The sequence below is a fragment of the Meriones unguiculatus genome, chromosome 9, assembly GCF_030254825.1.
Source record: "Meriones unguiculatus strain TT.TT164.6M chromosome 9, Bangor_MerUng_6.1, whole genome shotgun sequence".
NCBI classification, from domain to species: domain Eukaryota; kingdom Metazoa; phylum Chordata; class Mammalia; order Rodentia; family Muridae; genus Meriones; species Meriones unguiculatus.
In genome coordinates, this window is record NC_083357.1 from 61151400 (window position 1) to 61172445 (window position 21046).

At 44.1% G+C, this 21046-nt stretch overlaps 1 protein-coding gene across 2 annotated transcripts in view; it reads left to right on the forward strand.

Annotated features, from left to right (window-relative positions):
- Positions 1-20837, forward strand: part of Pinx1 (PIN2 (TERF1) interacting telomerase inhibitor 1) — a 60264-nt gene extending 39427 nt beyond the window's left edge. For both annotated transcript variants that reach the window (XM_021645608.2, XM_021645609.2), the window contains exon 7: positions 20062-20837. In XM_021645608.2, the coding sequence (XP_021501283.2) occupies positions 20062-20580 (519 nt within the window). In that variant the 3' untranslated portion in view covers positions 20581-20837. The remainder of the gene's footprint in view (positions 1-20061) is intronic.
- Positions 20838-21046: the final 209 nt, after the last annotated feature.

Consider the following 21046-nt stretch of genomic DNA (forward strand, 5'->3'; position numbering starts at 1 on the left):
AGGGTGATTTCGTGGTTTCTTTGCCTTCAATAATTTCAATAATTTCCCTCTTTCTGGATTTTGTTGAGTTTGTCTTCCTAGGGTCCTTTGCCGTTAACTTTTTGAAGAAACTCTATGCTGAACTCTGTAATACAAGTTAACATCCCTATCATATCCATTTATTATTATTTAATTTCTTTCATGTGGCTCCTGGCCATCTATTAATTGAAAGAGTAATTAGAGATGGCACTTTTTAATAACTGGTATGATTTATTCTGGGGTAATAATGTCAGATAGTGTAAATAGGGCCAGTGAGATGGTTAAATGGTAAAGGCACTTGCTGCCAAGGCTAATGACCTGAGTTTGGTCCCTGGGACCCACATGATGGAAAAAGAAAACCAGTTTCCTTTTTCTGACCTCTACATACACACCCATACACACAAATAATGATAAATATTTAAATGTTTAAAAAACAGCATTTCTTATGATTAGGTAAGTGTTGATTAAAATCCATACACTTTTGTCACCAATATACACATGTGTTGCTTCCTTCATCCGCACAAACACCTGAAAAATAATTGTTGCCTTGAGAGGTAATTCTCTCCACCATGGTCTTAAAAATGATCAAGCAGTAGAAAGGGCCTGCTGAGGCCTGGTGCCGAGCTACCAAGGGTAGGAACTGGGACCCTGAGCCGGTGAGGCTGGCATTAGTAGGCACTGGAGTGCAGGCTCTACATCTAGCTGCGAGCCCTGGTGAACAGTTTGTTGCAGCTGGCTCTTGGTTGGCCTCCAAATGCTCACAGGTGGTGCAGTGCAAACTATAACAGGGGTGGAGGGTGGAGGCCTGATTGGGCCAGGGTAGGGAGTGACCGCAGTGGAGACAAGTCCTCTGCTGCCTCCACAGGAAGCTCTTCAGAAGTTGCCGGATATCTGGATGAGTCTGTCCCTCGTGTCCCTGCAGTGGTCATCTACTTCATCTGTCCCCAGAAATAGAAGATGGCCTGTATCAGGGGTCTACTCCCAGAAAGATCTACCAGCTGAACAACATGAGCTCTGCCGAGTAAACCACCAATGCAACAGCTGCCGATTTGCCCATGCAGCAGGCAAGCCAAGAGATTTGGGAGGACTAGGAATCTTTTCTGAGGGCCACCTTGCTCCTACTTTCTTGGCCCCTCTTGCCTAGAAAAAAAGCACGTAGGAACTGTGCTGTTTCCCACCTTTGTGATACAAGTCCTGTGTTTACGGAGCAGGCTGAGAAGTATTTGGTAGGAGAAAGTGTCAAAAACCAGCCATGAGAGAGGAGAGTTGGGTCCCACATTGCAGATAGGGCCTTTACATTCAATTGTCAGGTTTAATTCCCCCAGGAAGTCCACCTAAGACTCTTCCTAGCACACACTAAACAACTCATGGACCACAGCAAGTGATAGTCACTTCAGAAAGATTATCAAAACTCCCAGGTTGCCTTTAATGATTGGGGAATCATTAATCATTGACAGAGGTGCTAACAAATGTTTACAGATAATTCTGCAGGATTATGAGGCTTTTTGGATCAATGAAAATGTAAAAATAAAAGACTGTGAACCAGACTACATATGTGTGATATGTAATAAAAGGGACTGCCTCATCCAGCTAGTCACAGGGACTCCCCTAATGTAATAATGGTACAGCCTCAAACTTCTGGTAGCCAATCCTGACAAAATGAGCTTTGTTTGATGATCATGGCAACAAACCTAAATACTAAAGAGGAAAAAAACATTCTCCATTCACCACCGCACAGAGTGCTGGACGCTTTCCTTACAGGGAGAGTGCAAACTGCGCACGCTCACAGGCACACCGCCCACCCGCAGTGGGCTGCACACTCACACCAGGTACTCCAGATGGTCTTTCAACACCGTTCCACGCTGCTGGGAAAAGCCTTTGTGTTCAGGCTTTTCTTTTAACCTGAGTTTGGGGTTTAAGAACCTTTGCTCTAGAGGAAAAAACAGCTTCAACCCCAGCTTATTGTTTAAACTGTCCCAATGGGATTGCTATTCTAAGACCAGATTGTAATTAGTACAGCAAATGCTTGTACATAAGCAGGCGTCATTACATTGCTCACAGCTATCTGAAAGACTTTAAGTGATGTAAATAAACATTTCCCTCTGCCTTAGGAGGGAATGCCTAAGTCATTTAGCTGATTTATTACCTGGACAGTTAGGTGGAGTCTAAGCATCTTCTATAGGTTTGGATTTTAAAGTAAGGAATTTCAATGAGAGACTTGCTTGTTATTTTCCTTCTACAGAATAGTTTAGGAGCAGCTTAAATTAGTAGGACCTCCCTGAGTTTGGCTTTGTGGTTCTTGGTTCATATCCATCGTTAAGCTGTAATCTTATACAGTTTTGTTGGAACCAATTTATAAAAATGAAGACTGTTTGAAACTGGTCTTTAACCCAAAACTTCTTGTTCCAAATGTTAAGTTTTAGGTCAGAGGAAGCACATATAACTTGCTTCCTTTGAAAGATTTAAGTCCTGTTTTATTAGGAGCCAAAGGGTGGGTGGGTCTTCTGCTCCTTCCCATCTAGGCAGACTAAGATGGGTTGTTCACCCTGAGTCAGTCTCTTGAAGCAGTAGCAGGGCTAAAGTGGCTTGGACTGCTTTCAGCTTTGTTTTTTGACTGCTCGTCTTTGCTACCTGAGAACATTTTTCTGTATAAAGTAGCAGCAGTGGCATCCAGCTGTGATCTCTGAGTTGTCCAGACCTTCTTTTGGGGTTCTGGTCCTGCCAGCATCATAAGGTTGGACTTTGGAGCAGTATGTGAACCTGAACACCAAATCACTTTCTGGTGTTTGTTGACGGGATCTTATTCTATAGTCTGGAATTTCTCCTGCCTCAGCCTTCCAAGTGCAAGTGCTGGTGTTATGGACTTGAGCTCTGACCCTGCCCCTTTAACTTTGTAACAAGTACATGAGCTTAGATCACAGTGGTTTCAATGCATTAGGTGCTATGGGATTGCTGTCCACCATCAGCAAAGCTGATACCATCAGTCTGGGTACTAATATCAGCAAGTTTTCACAGGAAGGCTTGACAGGAAGTGGCTGAGTGATGCAGGGAAGCAGTAAGTTAGCTTTCCTTTATGTCCATGCATTACTGAAACTTATAAACAGAGTGTGTACTTTAGACCTGTGTAGACTCATTCCTAAACTGTTTAAAAGTTTCTGCGTAAAAACTGTGTGCCTGCTTGCCTTATGTTACTTCCTTGTGATCTTTTAAAAATGAATAGTTTCTAAAGTTCAAGAGATACTAGTCATTGAGTTTCATCACTGCGTTAAGTTTATATGAGCACCTCACTCCCAGGGTTAGGAGAGCCAGATGTTAGTATGGCTCAGAAGCACAGCCCCCTACAGTTGGTTATGTGTGGACTTGAATTACTTGGAATAGGATTAAGCATAGTGTGTAACTGACATCTTATTGTCATCAGTCATTTCAGACTTACATTTTAGCAGTTCTTATGTAGGTTTAAAACTACTGGGGTGATATTTGGGGTACTTTCTTCAAATTAATGAATAAAAGCATCCCTATGTGTTGATGTTACAAGAGAGCCAAAACTGGACAGACTTCTAGTCATGAGCATTTCAAACCACAATGACAGGCCTTGGCTATGAGCAGTTTTATGAAGTTTTTATGGTTTTGGCATAATCTCGCTTTATTTATTCATTCTCCTATTTTTGCTTTAGTCATTTTTCTTCCGCTAGTTTTCTCCCTCCATCCAGTTCTTTCTTTAACATGACTCAAATGTTTTTCCCTGTCGCACACTAACCCTGTTGATGACAGATTGTTAAATGAGTGAGACATAGTCCCCACTTACAGTCTGGGCAGGAAGTCCAAGGCTGGCACTGTCAGCTGCAACAAAAGCCTGGAGTATGATGTTGGAGGGCTTTGGCAGGTGTGTTTCAGTGGTGGACTTGGCTCACAGAGGCTAAGGAAGACAGCAATAATATAGTCTCTTTTTTTTTAAGATTTATTTACTGATTATATATACAATGTTTCATCTGCATGTATACCTGCAAGCCAGAAGTGGGCACCAGATGTCATTATAGATGGTTGTGAGCCACCATGTGGTTGCTGGGAACCAAACTCAGGACCTCTGGAAGAGTAGCCAGTGCTCTTAACTTCTGAGCCATCTCTCTAGCCCAAAATATGGAGTCTTTACAGTAGCTGGCCATCTAGAAAACCCTATAAAGGAAAAGAATACCATAACATGGAATAGATCCTGAGAAAGCAGAGCCTTGAGGAAACCCATTTAGGTATGGCTGGGCCATGGCCAGAGAGGGGCAAGTACTGTGACATTTCTCCCATGTGGTGCCTTGAAACAGCCATCTGAGAAGCCAGTGTTATGCCCATAAGTATTGTAGTACTTAAGTAATTATTCTTAATGGCTCACTGGGGTGATGGCTCAGTTGATAAAATACTTGTTTCATATGTATAAGGACCTGAAGCCATGCATAGATGCAGTAGTGCATGAATGGGTGCAGCCGGAAGAGGCAGGAGGATACTTGGGTGTTACTGGACAACTAGCCTGGTTTTCTTGTCAAGTCCCAAGGCCAGTAAGAGACCCTGTCTCAAGAAAAAAAAAAAGGTGGACAGTTTTCCTCTGGCCTGCATGCACACAGTCATGCATACAAATGCCTATGTTGTAAAGAAAGAAGATCCCAACTGTTCAGTTTTATTAATGAAGACTTGGGAACCAGATGCTGGGATGAAAAACCTTCCTACTCAGCCAATGTCCCAGAAGGAGAAAGGCCTCTTCACTCAGCTCACATACCAGAAGAAAAAAGTCAAAAGCCCTTCTTCTTCACAGTGTCTTAAATACCCTTCTTTCAATGTCTCTCCTTTCTGTTTAATCTCTGTCAGGCTCCACCTCTTGACCTAGGGTTAACTTTTTTTAAATCCTGTGTACAGAAAGCTCTTGGATTAAAGGTGTGTGCTAGGGCTGAGCCATACCGTAATCACCTGTTTACAATAAACAGAAAGTTTTTGGATTAAAGGTGTGTGTAAAGAGTGAGCCACACCAAACAAGAAATGGGTTTTTACAGTTCACAATGGGATCAAGTGTCCTGCAACATACCTACGTGCACACTGACAAACACATAAAAAGATAAGGGACTTAAATCTCAAAGTCTGTTAGCATTATTACACTGTAAGTTAATAATGGTTGTATAAAAGCATTAGTCTCTAGTCTGACTCCATCTCTTTCTGTTTCTCCTTCATGCTTAGTATTAACATGTCTCTCTTTTCTACTGTTAGCGTGGCTGAGGCCTGGTGCCTAGTTTCTATAGGAAAATCATGGGGATCTTTTGCTCAGCTTCTTGGTTTAGCAGTTTTCAAAATGATGATGAGGTTCTCCCGTGTTCCTCAAAGCTAACTGGCAAACTTTCCATTTCTGGATCACTCCCATTGGAATACATTTGTCTTGTACCAGCACATCTTCTCCCATCTTTGCTAATAAGCAAACTTTCTGTCTTTGCCTAATGAGAATCTTCCAGGTTGGTTCCCATGTACTTCTTGTATTATAAACAAGTTTTATTGGAGGTATGTGAGGAGTACAGCTGTGGTGTTATGTAATGCATATATGGAACAAACTGTTTATGATGGTGAGGCAAATGAGTGTATCATCATTGCCCAGAGCTATGCACCTCCTTCATGGCAAGAATAGCCCTGAGTCACTTAGCAGAAGTCTGACTGCATAATTCCTAACCTCCTGGTCCTCACAGTTATCTTTAACATCTCATAGTCTGCTACTTTGTGCCTTTGGACCTTCATTTCCCTTACTGAATCCCAGGTAGCCCATACTTTCATTCTCTGTTTCTGCGTATTACTTTTTAAGAGTTTTTTTTCTTTTTTTGCTTTTATTTTTATGTGTGAATGTTTGTATGCATGTATGTATGTGCACCACATGCATGCCTGGTATCTATGGAGACCAGAAAATGGCATCTTACAGATGGTAAGAGCTGCCATGTGGGTTCTGGGTACTGAACCTAGGTCCCCTGTAAGAGAACTTAGTGTGCTTACCTGCCAAGCTATCTCTTCAGCTCCATATGAGCTATTTTTTTTATCTACATATAAGTGAGGATATGCTATGTTTTTATTTTTGTGTCTATCCTATAGTATAATGTCCTTTTTGCATGTTCATTGGAAGACTTAATAATATTTCCCTGTGTGTGCACATGTGTATGTGTGTGTCCATTTCTTAGTCCACTTAACTGGAACTGTGGCTTGTTTTATATCACAGTCATTGTGACTAATGTTGCAGGTAACATTGGAATGCAGGTATCCAGAAAGGAGAACTTTTCCTTCATGGAAAAATTGCTGGGTGACATGGTAGTGATTTTTACTTTCTAGCATCCTCTAAAATGGCTATTTTATTTCTTTCTTTCTTTTTTTTTTCTTCCATTTATAAAAACCTTTATTTTACTTGTGGCCATTTTCCATTTCTGGTATTACGTCTTTTTTTTCTTTTTTTATTAATTTTTATTTTTTTATATTAATCACAGGTTATTTACTTTGTATCCCAGCCGTAGTCCCCTCCTTCATTCCCTCCCAATCCCACCCTCCCTCCTTCCAACTCCTCTCTGCCCCTTTCCAAGTCTACTGCTAGAGGAGGTCCTCCTCCCCTTCCATCTGACCCTAGCTTATCAGGTATCTTCAGGACTGGCTGCCATGTCCTCCTCTGTGGTCTAGCAAGGCTGATCCTCCCTTGGGGTGGGGTGGGGGAGGTAAAGGAGCCACTCATTGAGTTCATGTCAGAAATAGTTCCTGTTCCCCTTATTAGGGTACCCACTGGATACTCAGCTACCGTAGGCTACATCCAAGCAGGGGTTCTACATTATATCCTTACATGGCCCTTAGTTGGAGAAACAGTCTCATAGAAGACCCCGTGCCCTGATATATTTTGTCCTCGTGGAACTCCTGTCCTCTCCCGGTCATACTTGATTTCCTCTCTGATGTTTTTTCCTACGTTTTTAAAATTCGCTTTCCTGATACGTGTGTGGTTTTACAGCAGACTTGGGAGTTCAGCTCCCTGATGATGTGAGTGATGCTTTTTGTGTGGCTGTTGGTCTTCAGAGAAGTACCTGTTCATTGCTTGTTGTGATAAAGTGGTGTTTTCTTTCCATTGAGTGGTACGGACTTTACATCACTACTGGCTTCTTAACACAAACTATTAGCAGTGTTTTTTCCCTCTTTGGAAGTTGTCTTTTCCTATGCCTTTTAGTTTGCTATAGTCCCATTTGTTTAGTTTTGCCTTTATAACTTGAGTTTGGAATATTATGTCCAAGAAATCTCTGTCAAGGCCAAAATTAAGGCACTTTACTTGTGTGTCTGCTTCTACATTTTATGGTTTCTGGTTTTCCACTTAGATCTTTTTTTACCTATCTTGAGTTGATGCTTACGTGTTATAGAAGATGAGGGTCTAGTTTCTCTTATTTGCATATGGGAAGCTAGGTTTTTTTTTTTCTGTTTTTATGTGTAGTGTATTATTCTTTGATAAGAACTGCCCCTGTGAACAAAACAGGGAAATTTAAGATTTAGCAACAATACTCAGTCAAGAGAACCACTCAGTTTGTGCTTATTTTCTGCTTAGTCTAGATTCTTCTTTATCAGCTATGGTTGCCCCGTGGTCTCTCCTCAGAGAAACCTAGGTCCCAGGAGTGTAATCCTTGCTGTCACAGGTGTGACACGTTACAGATTAGCAGCTACAGCCTTCTGTGCTCAGTATCCCATGGCCTTACTTGTTCCTTTTCAGCATGGGGCTGGAATTGTCAGTGCTGTCTAAGTGTGTGCTGGCCTAAGAAAGCAAGGCTTGAGGTGGGGAAGCCCATATAAATGGGAAAGGCATTGGCTCCGCAGCCAGGACTACAGGCACCAGCCTGAGGACCCCCACTGGACTGGCCCTGTGCTACGTGCCCAGGAGCTGGTAGCATAAGACTGTGGGCAGGGCTCTATACAAGGCAAGCAATGCTTCATTCCACCCTGAAAGGAAGTTATGAAAATCTATGTCTATTGCTGTACTTTAACAAGCAGATGCAATATCTATGTGTCTAAACAGAGAAAGGGGCAATTTCTTTTGAGCCAAACTATTTTAAGATAAAGGAAAAACTTTCTCTTAGCTCATTGCACACCCCTCCCTACCTTGATCCTCATCACAAGCTCTGGGAGCCCAGGCCTTCTGAGCTAACTCAGCCTGGTGCCTGTCATATTGCTGTCTGCTCTGGAAAGTCGCAGGAAGGGCTGATAAGGGGCTGAGGACAGAAATCTCAGCTCTTATCTTTCCCTCGCACACGGCCCAGTCCTTTTCCTGTCCTCAGAGAGAGGACATAAACGGCCATCTCCTGGCAGCCAGAACTTCAAACAGGATTGGGCTGGCCTCAGTCCGGAGGAGCCAAGGAGGAGAAAGTGGGTTGCAGCCCTCTGCAGAGTTGTTCAGCACTACTGAGGAATGAGGTGCCTTCCGTGTAGGCACATGTAGCTTTTTTCAGTGCACGACCCTCTAGAAAGGCAAGCAGAAGCAGCAAGAGTGAGGAGGGTCTGCCGGGCACCCGGGCTCTAGGTCAAGGGCTGCTTTGTTTGTTTGGAGCTTTGGCAGGGCACAGGTTGGGCCTGAAAGGATTAGATTTGAGTTTGGGTTTGTTGACAAGTCAAACAGCTGTTTTTAAGGTCTTTTGTGATAATAAGGAATTGACACCCAGAAGGCCTGGTTGGGGGAGCAGAAGAGTGAAATACCAGCTCATATGCCTTCTGTCCTCACCTCCTGCTGGGAACATGGCAGGGACATTCTCTCCTAGGTTTTTCAGCCCAAAAATAGGGTAACGAGAAATCTTACTGTGACTTAGAGCATGGGAAAGGCCAGCAGAGGGGATATGCTTCTTGCATGGCCATCTGACAGGAGTAGGAGTAACTTGGCCGTCACTGTCCTCCTGCAGGCCAGCCTTGAGTTTCTCTTTCCTTACTGGTCTCAGTGGTAACTCAGAAGACGGGATTGCAACTTCAAACTTGAGTGTTGAGAAGTCAGGGGTTGATGTGTGTTACTGTCTTTGGAAGAAGTGATTGTTTGTATAGTTTGACAGACAACTACATAACATTCAAAAGTTCGAACTGTATAAGCTTCAAAGTTGCATATATTACATAATATTAAAGCTCCAGATTCATTCTTGAAAGCTTCTTAGATACTTGTTGCTAAAGGCTATGAAATAGTCTAGGCTATCAAGTTGCTGTTCTTCATGGTGTTGTGTTCCATGGTGCCCTAGGAGCCCCAGGAGCCTCCAAGAACAGAGGGGAACTAGGATGGCTTAGTGTGAACCCATCTCAGAGACCACTCGGAGTCACTGCAGTCAAGTTCTCATTCATTTTTAGTAACTTTTAAATGATTTTTCCTTGCCACATTTCCTCCTAAGAATATATTTTTAAGTGATTCTCTAGACTGGCTTCTACTGAGTTAAAAAGAGTCTATGAAGGTAGTAGTCTTATGGATATAAGAAATGAAAAGGAGCTTGTGTCTTTTCACTTTTATTATTTTAATAATATTATTTATTTATTTTAAATTATTTTACTTCTCTTGCATAGAATCCTGACCAATTATGTCCAATAAATAAACGTGTTATACTCTACAAAGATCTTTTCTATCAAGGTCCTGCTCATTAAGGACCCACTTAATGAGCCCTGATACATTATGTGCTGATTTTAAAACAGTCTAAAGTCTTTTTAAACTACTTTGCTTTTTTTTAGGGGAAAAAAAAAAAGGTACCCAAACTTGAGTTGTTAAGACTACTGAGTCCTGAGTAATTTTTCTCCTGCAGACGAAAAATGGCGAAGCCAGAAGTCCCTGGAAGGCTGTGCTTTGGAGATGGGAGCCCCACACAGCTGTTAGTGGAAGCTGTGTGTCCTGCTTCTGGAGAGCAGGGGGAGAACCAGTTGACCTAGAATTATAAACAACAGTCAATTTGGATTATTTTTAGACTTCATTCAAAGCGTTTGGTGCCTATGTCACATTGATCACTTCTGCTCTGGAGGAGCCTCGTTTATCTTGTGGCCAGTGTGTGATGAGATGGTGCCCTGTGAGTCACTGCAGCTTCCAAGCCTGAGGACCTTCCAGGGAGGCCGGAAGCTGCTCTATCCCTTCCTTCCTTTTCCCCTGAAGTGGCATGACTTGTCAGGGATTCTGATGTCATGACTTGAAAAGTTGTTGTCATGGAGAATGGTCCTTCTAAAACATGTTTATGTTGGCTTTTCCTAATGAGAGGCAGCTTAAGCAGCTCACAGGCAAATGGAAAAAGAGGAAAGGAATGCACAGCTTTGTTAACATTGGCATCCATGTGAGGAGCTTAGGCTACAGAAAGTGAGTTTCTGTGTGCTTCCTACTCACTCTCGGAGGGTCATTTGTCTGTGTAAGGAAAAACCCAGTGTCTAACTCAGAAGACACCTCTGCGTGCTCCCAGGATCATCCAGGGTTCTCTTTCAAGGCAGATCTCTTTGAAAGCCCACAACAGCACCTCTCATTCTTTCTCTCTCCCTTCCCCTCTCTCTCTCCCACAAGGTTAACCTTTGTCATTAGCAAAAGACTGGGCCCAAGCTAAAGCCCTCCAGTTCCATGTGTATCCACCCTGTTGTTCAGGGTGGATTTATCCTGTGACCTTGGAAGTGCCTGCACCCTGGGATGGAAGCAGTCATTCCTACTACCTGAAATGCAACAGAAAACTACCAAGAAGTTTTTTTCTCCAACATTTTCTGACTATAGTCCTTAGCAACCCCAACAAATGATCCATCTTCTTCCCCTAAGAACTTCTGCCTTTCACCTAAAGGATATCTTAACAATTTTGGCATATTCAAGATGCCAGCCTTGCTATTCTTATGCTTTAGACTTGAAAGTTCAGAGAGTTATTAAGAGAAACAAGGGGCTTGAAAGGGCTTGAAAATGTAGTTCAGTTGCTAGAGCACTTGTCTAACATGTATAATGCCCGAGTTCCATCCCCCCACCACATACACCAGACATTACAGTGCGCACGTGCAATCCCAGCATTCAGAAGGTGGAAGCAGGAGGATCAGAAGTTCAAGGTTATCTATCCTCTGTTGCACAGGGAGGGAGGCCAAACTAGACTCCATGAGATCTTATCCAAAAAGAAAATACGAAGTGGAAAGGGAGGAGGAAGAAAGGAAACAGGGATGCTTGAATACAGTACTATAATATCACAATGTCTGATTCAATAGGCAGCTATTAAAATGACTAAAGTGCAGGTAGCATATATGGTACAGATTCACTGGACAAGGGTGATTCATGTTCTAGGCAGATGGACAAAGTTTCATTGCTCTGACTCAGAATGGCAAGCAATTTACTAGAATTTTCCACTTAGTTTATATTCTGCCATCTTAGCAATTTGTAAAGAACAAAGACTTATCTCTCAGAGCCCTGGAGGCTGGAGGTTTTGATTGCAAGGTACCAGTATCTGATGAGGGCCTTCCTCCTGTCTCTGGGAGGCATCACACAGTAACAAACCTGTGAACCCATATGTCTCTTACTCTTCTTGGAAAGCCACTCACCCCAGCCTGTGGCCCCTCTTTACCTCCAAAGGCTCTGCCTTCAAGTATTGTTAACCTGTGAGTTGTAGGGTTTAGTTTTCAAACACATGAACTTTTGGAGAACATGTTCAACCTTAATACCAAAAAGAAACCAAGGATAAAGGGGAGCACGTATGTGTATATGTGTGTGTTATTGAAAAACATCTTGTGTTCCCAGAAGCTGTCAGTATAGTGGTTACAAAAGCATATTGTAATTTTAAAGTGTATCCACTAGGCAGAGATTCAGTTAGCACCTGTAACAAGTGCTTGTGTAACTAAATAGAAAACATTTCTACAGACGTTTTACTGAGGAAATTCAAGCTTTATGGTCATTTGAAATTCGTGTAGTTTCACATACTATGAAATACTCTTTGTTTGATTCTCTTGCCCAACTTCTTAAAAAGGTGAGAATAAATCTACTAGGAAGTGAATGTGTAGGTCCATGGCAGTAATTTCTCAGTCCCTGTTTTAGGAAGCCCCTTTCTGAAATCTCTGCTTAGCAGGCAGCCCACATATAACTGGGTCTATACTTCTTTGCACACATGCACACACATCATGCCTGTTAAGTTAGGGTACAATTTCCATTCTATTAATGGTAGCCCTGAGTTTTCATTGGTTCACATCAAAACTTATCTTCATCAGAGAGGCTTTCAGGTGTTTTGATTCCCTTGTGTACTTGCTAATGTTGAAAGTGATGGAGTATCCTGGGCAAATTCCTTAGGCTAGTTACTACTGAGGCTTCATGTGTTTAGCCTAATTCCAAGTGTACGTGATGGATGTCACCCATAAAAGTATAGGATTTTATGCTTGAACAAGTACAAAGTAACTCTTTGTCGGTAAGTCACTGTACTGTTTCAATTACATGGAAACCACAAAGGGGAAGGATAAAACCACAGTGGTGCCCCAGAAGCTCAGTGCCTACTTCTAGCAGAGGCTTTCTCTGACCCTTGGGTTTCAGGCCAGGGGCTGTGAGGGAACTTCATTTGCTGTTCAGCCTCTCCAAAGGACTGTCCTCCTTGTAGCTTTCCTGGGCTTTAGACTCTCTTGTTGTCTACTCCATCAAGAACAGTTCAGTCCACGCCGGCCATTGATAGGTACAGCTAATCCCATAGGCAGTCTTAACAGTTCCCATACCACTGTGCTTTTTCCCAGTTGACTTTTTCCTGGAAAGTGACAGTGGCAACATGGGATAACAGACCTTGAGAGGAATACTCAGGTCATTTAACTGAGGTCTTTGTGTTGCTAAGGTTCATAATAATTGGTAGACTGCACCAGACAGAGTTTTTGTTCCTCACAAGCGCTGCTGATCGTAAGGCTGGGTTTTGACTGAAAGAATGGTTGTGCCTAGATGAGAAGGCAGGGCTCTGCACGTGCTGGTCCCTTTTGCTTCCTGCCCTCCCATGCCCCTTGGTGACACCAGCCTGCCCAACAGGTGGGTGGGTGGTGATGAGAGCTCTTCCCCACCTCAATGCAGTTTTTATCTGATGCTTTTATTGGACACTCTCCATGTCTTTCTCATTAGAGTATACAGAATACAAGTAGAATAAAAATGGTCCCTGCCCTCAAGAAACCTGGATTTCCTTAAGATGTTTGCAAAGCAAATAATCAAAAAAATTAAAAAAAAATAAAAAAATAAAAAATAAAAGCAGCTGGTTGCTGATAGAGATAGTGACCAGGGGATAGATTGTAACAAAGGGACAGATAGTTCTGCAAGGTCTGGCTTGCTGAAGGCTTGCACAGGATCTTCAGGGAAGTTGTAGTTACTTTGTCTCATTGCTTGGATAAAATACTAGGGGAAAAAGGCTGCTTAAGGGAAGGTTTATTCTACAGAGGATACAGCTCATGGAGCAAGGAAGATGCATGGTAGAACAGTAAGTGGCTGGACCCATAGCCGGTCCCACAGCCTCCACAGTCAGAAAGCAGAGTGATGGATGTTTGCATGTGGTTCATTTCCTCCTTATTCAGTCTGGGACCCCAGCCCAAAGAACAGCACCACCCACAGTAGAATGGACCCTCCCACCTCAGTTAATCTAATCTAGACAGCCCTTCAGAGATATCTGTGGATATTTGTTTCTATGGTGATTCTGGGTCCCATCACTGGAGTGATACCCATAGCTGTGAAGACTTCAGAAGGAAGTTCTAAGTTCAGTAAGGCCAGAGAGCTTCTCTAGGTTCTGGAGCAGGTGACTGAATCAGTTCATTCTGCCCGGCCTGCTGGAAGGTGTGAAGCCTATATGACACACAGTGGGTCTCAACATTGCCTTTATCCTGACCAGTCACAGCACGTCATGTCCGCTTTAGCTCTGTCTACAATGAGCAGGTGCAGTCCTGCCTCCCAGTGAGCCACTACAACCTCCTTTGGGTTTGTCAAAACTGTTGTGTTGAAGACTCTGGAAACATATAGAATGTTCTGATTCTGCAGACTGCTCCCTTGCCAAACTTCTTTAACTTTCCCCAGACTAATCCAGCACATGCTGGTGACAGACAGGCTGTTGTGGAAGCAAGAGTTGGTTCACATGATCAATAGCAGTGAAGCTATTAGCCCAGTTGCTAAGTCTCTCACCCTTGAGCTCAGGGTGTCCACGTTTTCCTCAGAGTGAGAAGCTCCCTGTTGCACCTGACCTCTGTATCTTAACCTACAAGTCCGAAAGCTTCCAGCCTCCTGTCACTGAGATGAGCAGTAATGTGTGAAAAAGGTTGGTGAGCTGAAAGGTTTGCCTCTGATACCCATCCCTGCACAGTAGTGTCTGACATTTGTCCAAGGCATCGCCTCCCAACATCTCCCTAAGTTCCCTCTCAACTGCTTCTTTTCCCTGCCCCCAAACAAGCTGACTGTTCTTAGAGTGCTGAGAAGAAACCTCTCTGGGGCATTTTTCTGGCAGTCCATCTCAGTGTGCATGTTTAAGTGGTGTGTGAGCAGAGTTCTCCATAGCCCACTTCTGCAGAGGCTCCTAAGCCACCAGGCCTTCAGGCAGGGTACCTGTCCTAGGAATGACACAACAAACTGATGCGCAAACTTCTCAGGTCCAGGCTGGAGAGGATCCATTCTACATGCAGCCCCCTCCATAGGAGATGGGGTTAGGGTCATCTTCCCTTTGCATCGCTGTCCTTTCTTTGTTGTCATTGAGGCCCTCCTGCTGTATTTGTGGCACAGTGTGCACCCTCCAAGCACTTGACCTGGCTCATTGGTGGTAAGGAGACCAAGTCAAAGAGCAGAAGTGTGCTAACACAGAGTAGGAACACTGCAAGTGCCCAAGTGAGGATCAGACTTCTAAGACAGTCAGACTTCAGCCCAACACGGTGTGGTGGACTTGTAACTTTGGCGCCTCAGGACACTGAGGTGGGAGGATTGTAAGTTGAAGGCCAGCCAAGGCTACATAGCAAGTTTGAGGCCAGCCTGAGCAAAACCCAGTCTAAAGGGGAAAAAAGAATATGAAAACCTTCTATAAGGGACATTTACGTGCTAATTTGACAAATTACAAAACTCTTAAGCCTGGCGTTAGGGCATCTTTAAAAATTATTATATATGTGACCTCTAAGTTGTATTAGCAGGTTTTTGTATTTTCTTTAAAAATGAGTATTTTGTTTTGTTTTGTTTGTTTTTCTACATTAAGCTGCTCCCTCAGTTGATCTTCCCTCAGAACTGAGTTTGGACCTTGTCTGTATATAGTAAATAAAATGGGTGTTGTGCTATATAATGCTTAATATTAGCCTTATAATTATTGTGGTGGTATTATTTAACCTGCTTTCACAATTAAACAGACACCTGTTAGATTTTATAATTGCCTTAAAACACTTTGGGCTGGGCAGAAAATTCCATCTATGCTATCTCAATAACCTCACCATCCACTTCCCAGCCCCCATCCAATGCCATCCTCCTTAACTATCCTCATCTGGGCTATCTTCCATCCATTAGCTTATAAATACTTGCTTTTATTCTTCATCTGGGCCTTTCCACGTCATCACTGGAGTCCTTCCTCCCAGCCCATGTGGTTCTTTCTCCACACTAACCCATTGTGGTGTCCTCCTTCCTCTCTTCATATCTGTATGTCTCCCATGATTCTCCTGTTTTCAAAATCCCAGGAACCTTAGCCACAGCTACCCCATTCTGCCCTGCCCAGGTATAGGCCATTTAATCAGCCAATCAGGTGTACACAAGAATAGGTGTAACCAGGCAGTAACCAGATCTTGAGGGCCAGTAAGTAGCATCAAAATATAAGCACCAGACCAACCCCCCTTCCCTCCCCCCGCCAACATCTGTAGGTTGTACAACAGTAGATATACTTTAGTGTTGGGATCTTCTGAAGGAACAAGGTGGCACAGCATGTGAGTCTATAACGCAGGTTAAAAGCCAGGGTGCCGCATTAGAGAACAAGGGCCCTGCACCCCATAGCATGGCATCAGGTCCCATTCCTTCCATAGTTGTAGATGAGGTGCCTGTACCCCAAGTCTCACCTTGGGGCCCTGTAACAGAAGGAGTTTTTTCTTGTCATTCCACGAGCCACATGCCAAGTGCCTGGCACACTGATGGTGGCCACCTTCTTCAGTCCATCTGGGTGTGGGCACTTTGATTAGTTTCCTCATGTGACTCTGTAACAATCCCACAGAGCTCTTTTGTCCTTAAATTCTCAACTCAGTAACATGGGGAGCTATGCCCCTGAGTTGTTGGCTCTGACCCACAGCACATTATTGGTTAGGTAGAAGTGAAACTCTAGTTATCCTTGGGGAAACCTGTCGTTAGGGTTTCTAAACACACTGTATACTCGGCACCTGTAACGGAAGGGAGAAGACTAGAGGCTTTCTGAGTAGCTGGGTTACCCAGGAACCTGCTTCACGTAATGGCTCAAAAGCAAGAGCCGCTTCAGAAACACAGAAAGCGTCAGGCTTCTGCGCTGACCGCTGCAAGCATTTCTTCCTAGAGTAGGCGAAACAGAAGGTGGGGCAGTGTAGAGACAATGTTAATTCTTTGCCATCCCCTCTCCCTGAGCCCTTTCTTTAGAAAGTTCCCATTTAACTGCTGCTCGTGTGCTCACATGTGACATGATCCTGCCAGAAGCACAGCCACAACCTCATGAGGGAGACCTGTGGCCCTGCAGGAAAGCCTGTATGTCTTCCTGCATTTGCATTAGCTGGTAAAACTCAGGGTGTTAGTGGGACCATGGACTCTCACACTCCAGTCAGAGCGCTCATCGCTAGTTCCACAAGCCACACTGGGTCTCCACCACGTGCCCTTCAAGAACAAACCTTCAAAGCATTGGTACAGATTTCCAAGCCGTGATTCCTCAAAGGAAACCTCAGAAGTAACTAGAAGACTCTGTGGCCCCAGCTCTTCCCTCCTCACAGAAGGCAAAGCCTTGGGACTGTTTTCCACCAACTTAAAAAGATATTTGTGAGTGCCTGCATAGTACCATTGTCTTAAGAGCATTCTTGCCTTCTCAGTAGTAAATGGCATCTGGCTCCTGCAGTCCTCTGAGGACAGTACTTCATGAGGAGTGCATCTCTGAGGTGGTGGGCCAGTTTGTTTTGTTCTATGGATGCACTAAGTGGCCTTTCCTGTTGCCCTGGCTTGATCCGGTGGCGAGAACAAGTTTGCTGTGAACTCCCTGGTTCTGATAGTGCCTTCGGCAGACCCCAGCGCTCTGCATAGACAGACCTTGGAATTCACCTTTACCTGCCTATGGGGACCCAACAGGTCTTTTAAAGAACGATTTCCTGAACCCTCGAGCTTAAATCAAATGTTTGAAAAAATCATTCCCCCCATTGTGGTATTTTATACAGAACCCGGAGGTGTCAGGTTACTTTACTAGTCTCTAAAACACCACTGTGAGACTAAGACATCCTCAGTGCTTACAAGGCAGGGAAGCCACATTGAAGTATGATGGATTTTCTTTGAGGTTGTATCATGTATTCAATGGAAATGTAAAGACACAAATTGTTTCTAAATGTTTTTTCAAAAGTTAACTGTTTGCTGTGAAATGAGAACAGATTTGAAAACATTCATTTTCTTATAAAGGTATATATGGTTCCATGTTTTACAGAACCAGGGTTATATTCTGTAGTGAAACTGGTTTCCAAGTGCCAGTGTGTAGAATGGAAGTTCTGATTCTCAGGAATCACATTGCCAGCCTGTTAACAATGAAAGCTTTACTAACAGATTTCCAGTGGTGAGGGAAGGGGCTCTTCTGCTGGCTCTCCCACAAGCGCTGGACCCGCTCTGCATGCTGAGGAGGGTGAGTGCTGGCACCCAGTTCCTGTCTTCTGCCATGCTGAGCAGAGTGGTGAGCCTGAGTCCTCAATACCGCCCCACCGTAGGAATTGCTTGAGACCATGCTTCCTGGGAATCAGAGACCCAGCAGATGGAGTAGGTGAATCAGAAGCGCTCTGTGTTTCCTAATAACTAAGGGTGATGAATACCAGCAGCCAATTCCTGCTATTAACTATTGAAAACAGGACTTCTGAAGGTAATAAGTAAGGAACAAGGAGCCATAGGCTATACCACCTGAAACCCGAGTCCCAGTCTCACACAGGCTCAAAGAAGAGTGGCTCCCACCCGGCAGACAGCCGTCAATGAGACCTCTGTTACATTAGTGGGCCAGCTTCCCAGCGCCCGTGTCCATGCACGGCTATGGGTGTGTGCCCTTACATGGCAGGCAAGATCTTTCTTGTCCGCCAGCCTGGCACTGGCAAGTACTGAAAGCCTGAAGAAGGTGTTTCATTCTGTCATGCAGGATGCCAGTCCTCACTCAACATTTGAGGAACAAAAAGACTAAGTGACCTGGTTTTGGAGTCCCGAGGCAGCTAATTTCTGTTTCTTTCAGAATGACCCGATGAGATACCAGTAAAATTTGCTCTGGTGTCCTTCAGTATGAGTCTATGGCAGTAGTCCTCTACCTGTGGGCCACAGTCCCTTTGGAGGTCTAATTACCTCTCACAGGGGATGCCTACCATCAGAAAGCACAGATAGCTTCATTATAGTTCCTAAAAGGAGCAAAATTATAAAGTAGCAATGAAAGTAATTTTATGGTTGGGGTCACCACACATGAGGATTATGTATTAAAGGGTTGCCACATTAGGGAGGTTGCGTACTGCTGGTCTGTGGGGAGTGTCTTCCTCAGTAGCTCTGTACAATAGTTTTTGAAGCAGGATCTCTCATTGACCTGGAGTTCACTGACACAGTCATCTGCCTGTTTTGACCTTCCCATCTGGAATTACATGTCCTCTCTGTTGGACTGGGCCTGGCTCTTTACATTGTTTCTAGGGACTGAGCTGGGGTCCTCATGCTTGTGCAGTAAGCACATAGCAGCTGAGCTGTTTTCCCAGCTACCCTTGACAGTATATAAACTTCTTCCCTACTTATCTCACCATTCTGCATTTTATTTTTTAAATTTCAAAATTAACTGCATGATTTTGCTTTTGATCAAGGGCTGGAAAACATACAGCCAGTGTTGCTTTGATATGTCCTGGAGTTGATGCCATTTGATGAGAACTATTAAGCCGTAGTGGCCACTCAAGGCCTAGGTTGTGATTCAATAGAATGTTGATTCTGATGGAATTTCAGAGAAGTAATTTCACTTCCACTGAGGTTTTTAAAGGCTACTCTCTGTGTACAATGTCTGAGGAGGACCTGCAGCATCACAAAGCTCTGCAGTGTGAATGTCCCCGCTGTCTGCAGAAGACCTGGGCTTAACCCTCATTTACTGTTGTCTCTAAGGGAATGTGTACCGGAATCCCATGGGTGGTGCTCTTGTTTAAAACTCAGCTTCATTTGGGGTGTTTAGGCCTCTACCTCCCTTCCACCAACCCCCCAAACTTAAGTAGGAGAGAGAAAAGGTTAGTGGGGATAGGGCGCCCAGACCCCTTTACTTCTCCTGGCTGGTTAGGGTCAAGGGGTTCTGGTAGGGCTCTATACCAATCTCTGTCGACTGTAGGCAGAAAAGGCTCCTTCACGACGCTGTGCCCTGAAGTGTTTCTCTCCTCCGTCTGTCTGCTCCATCTCTGGTCTCTGGTCTCTTGGGTCTCTCCTAACTGCTACACGCTACACGCCACACATCAATACCAAACTACACTGAATGCCTCTGCACTCTCCCTGTCTCTTTCTAGGCCTCATATTTATACTCTCAGAGTCCTAGACCATGCCCCTCTCTGTATTGCACGTGAAAGGCCTTTACCAGCTGGCAAAGATCACACCCCGAACATGACAATTAACAGGTCTGGACAAACTATAGCCCAACTAAAATCCTACACTTGGGATTAAAACAAAAGCATTTTACATAACATACAAAAAAACCAAAATTTCAATTACAGGAATGTTTTCTGGGAAGTCAGGGAGGCCACTTGCCAGATGAGGTCTGTCTGACCTTCTCCCTACATGGTTCTCTGTCAGTGTCACCCTCTTGCTCTGGGCTCTACAACTCAGGTCCAGCATGAGTAGGTCCTCCTGGATGCTTTGTGGGATGAATGAGTGATGCCCAATCACCTTTCTCTCTTTTTCCCCAGGATGGCTGCAGCAACCCTACTGTGGATGAGGTAGATACCTCCATGACCACGACCACAACCAGTGCCTTCACCATCCAGGAGTATTTTGCCAAAAGGATGGCCCAATTAAAGAGTAAGCCACAGACCTCAGCTCCAGGGCCTGACCTTTCAGAGACCCCTGTTGAATGGAAAAGGGAGAAGAAAAAATTCAAAGAGGCAGTAGGCACAGATATAGAGAACTCTCCCCAACACAGGGCCAGGCGGCATAAAAAGAAAAAGCGTGTGGAAACAGAGAGGGGTCCAGTGGCCAAAAAGAGAGATGGAGCTGAGCTGCAACCTGCAGGCCCCAGTGAGGACGAGTGCTCCAGTGCCTCTGTCGAAGCTGCAGAAGATTGTGTACAAACACCAGATACCCAGGATGATGCCCCAAAGCCCAAGAAGAGGAAAACAAAGAAAAAGCTGAAAAGGCCAGGAGAGGTAGCAGTAGACAGCACACTAGACAAAGCACCTGTGAAAAAGAAGAAGAAAGCTTCCAGATGACCATTCACTAGCCAGGGCCTCCGACCACTCAGCTGTCAGCACACTGCAGGGCAAATGCTCTGGCCTGAAGTCAGAGCACAGTGAACCCCAGGCAGCTCAGCATCTTTTAAGGTGCCCACGGGTTGCTGGCTCTGGCTGTCGTCTGATCACCACATTTCCCACAAGTCCTCTTCCTGAGAGAACTGATTTAAATGATCCAGATCATGTCTTTCAATAAATAAAATAAATTTCAATAAACAAATAGATTCTTTTTTAAACACTGAGTCTTTCATATGAGTATTTATTCATATCCATAATATACAGGGTGTGTTTTTCTGTGTGTGCGCATGCGTGCACTCTGGTTTCCTCCAGTAACTGCTTCTTCCTTCTGAAAGACTTAGTCTAATTAAGGGATTAAGAGGCAGTGGCTTGGATACAGATGGTTCCTTTTGTTCTGCAGCCAGCCATACATTTCTGCCAAGTGGGA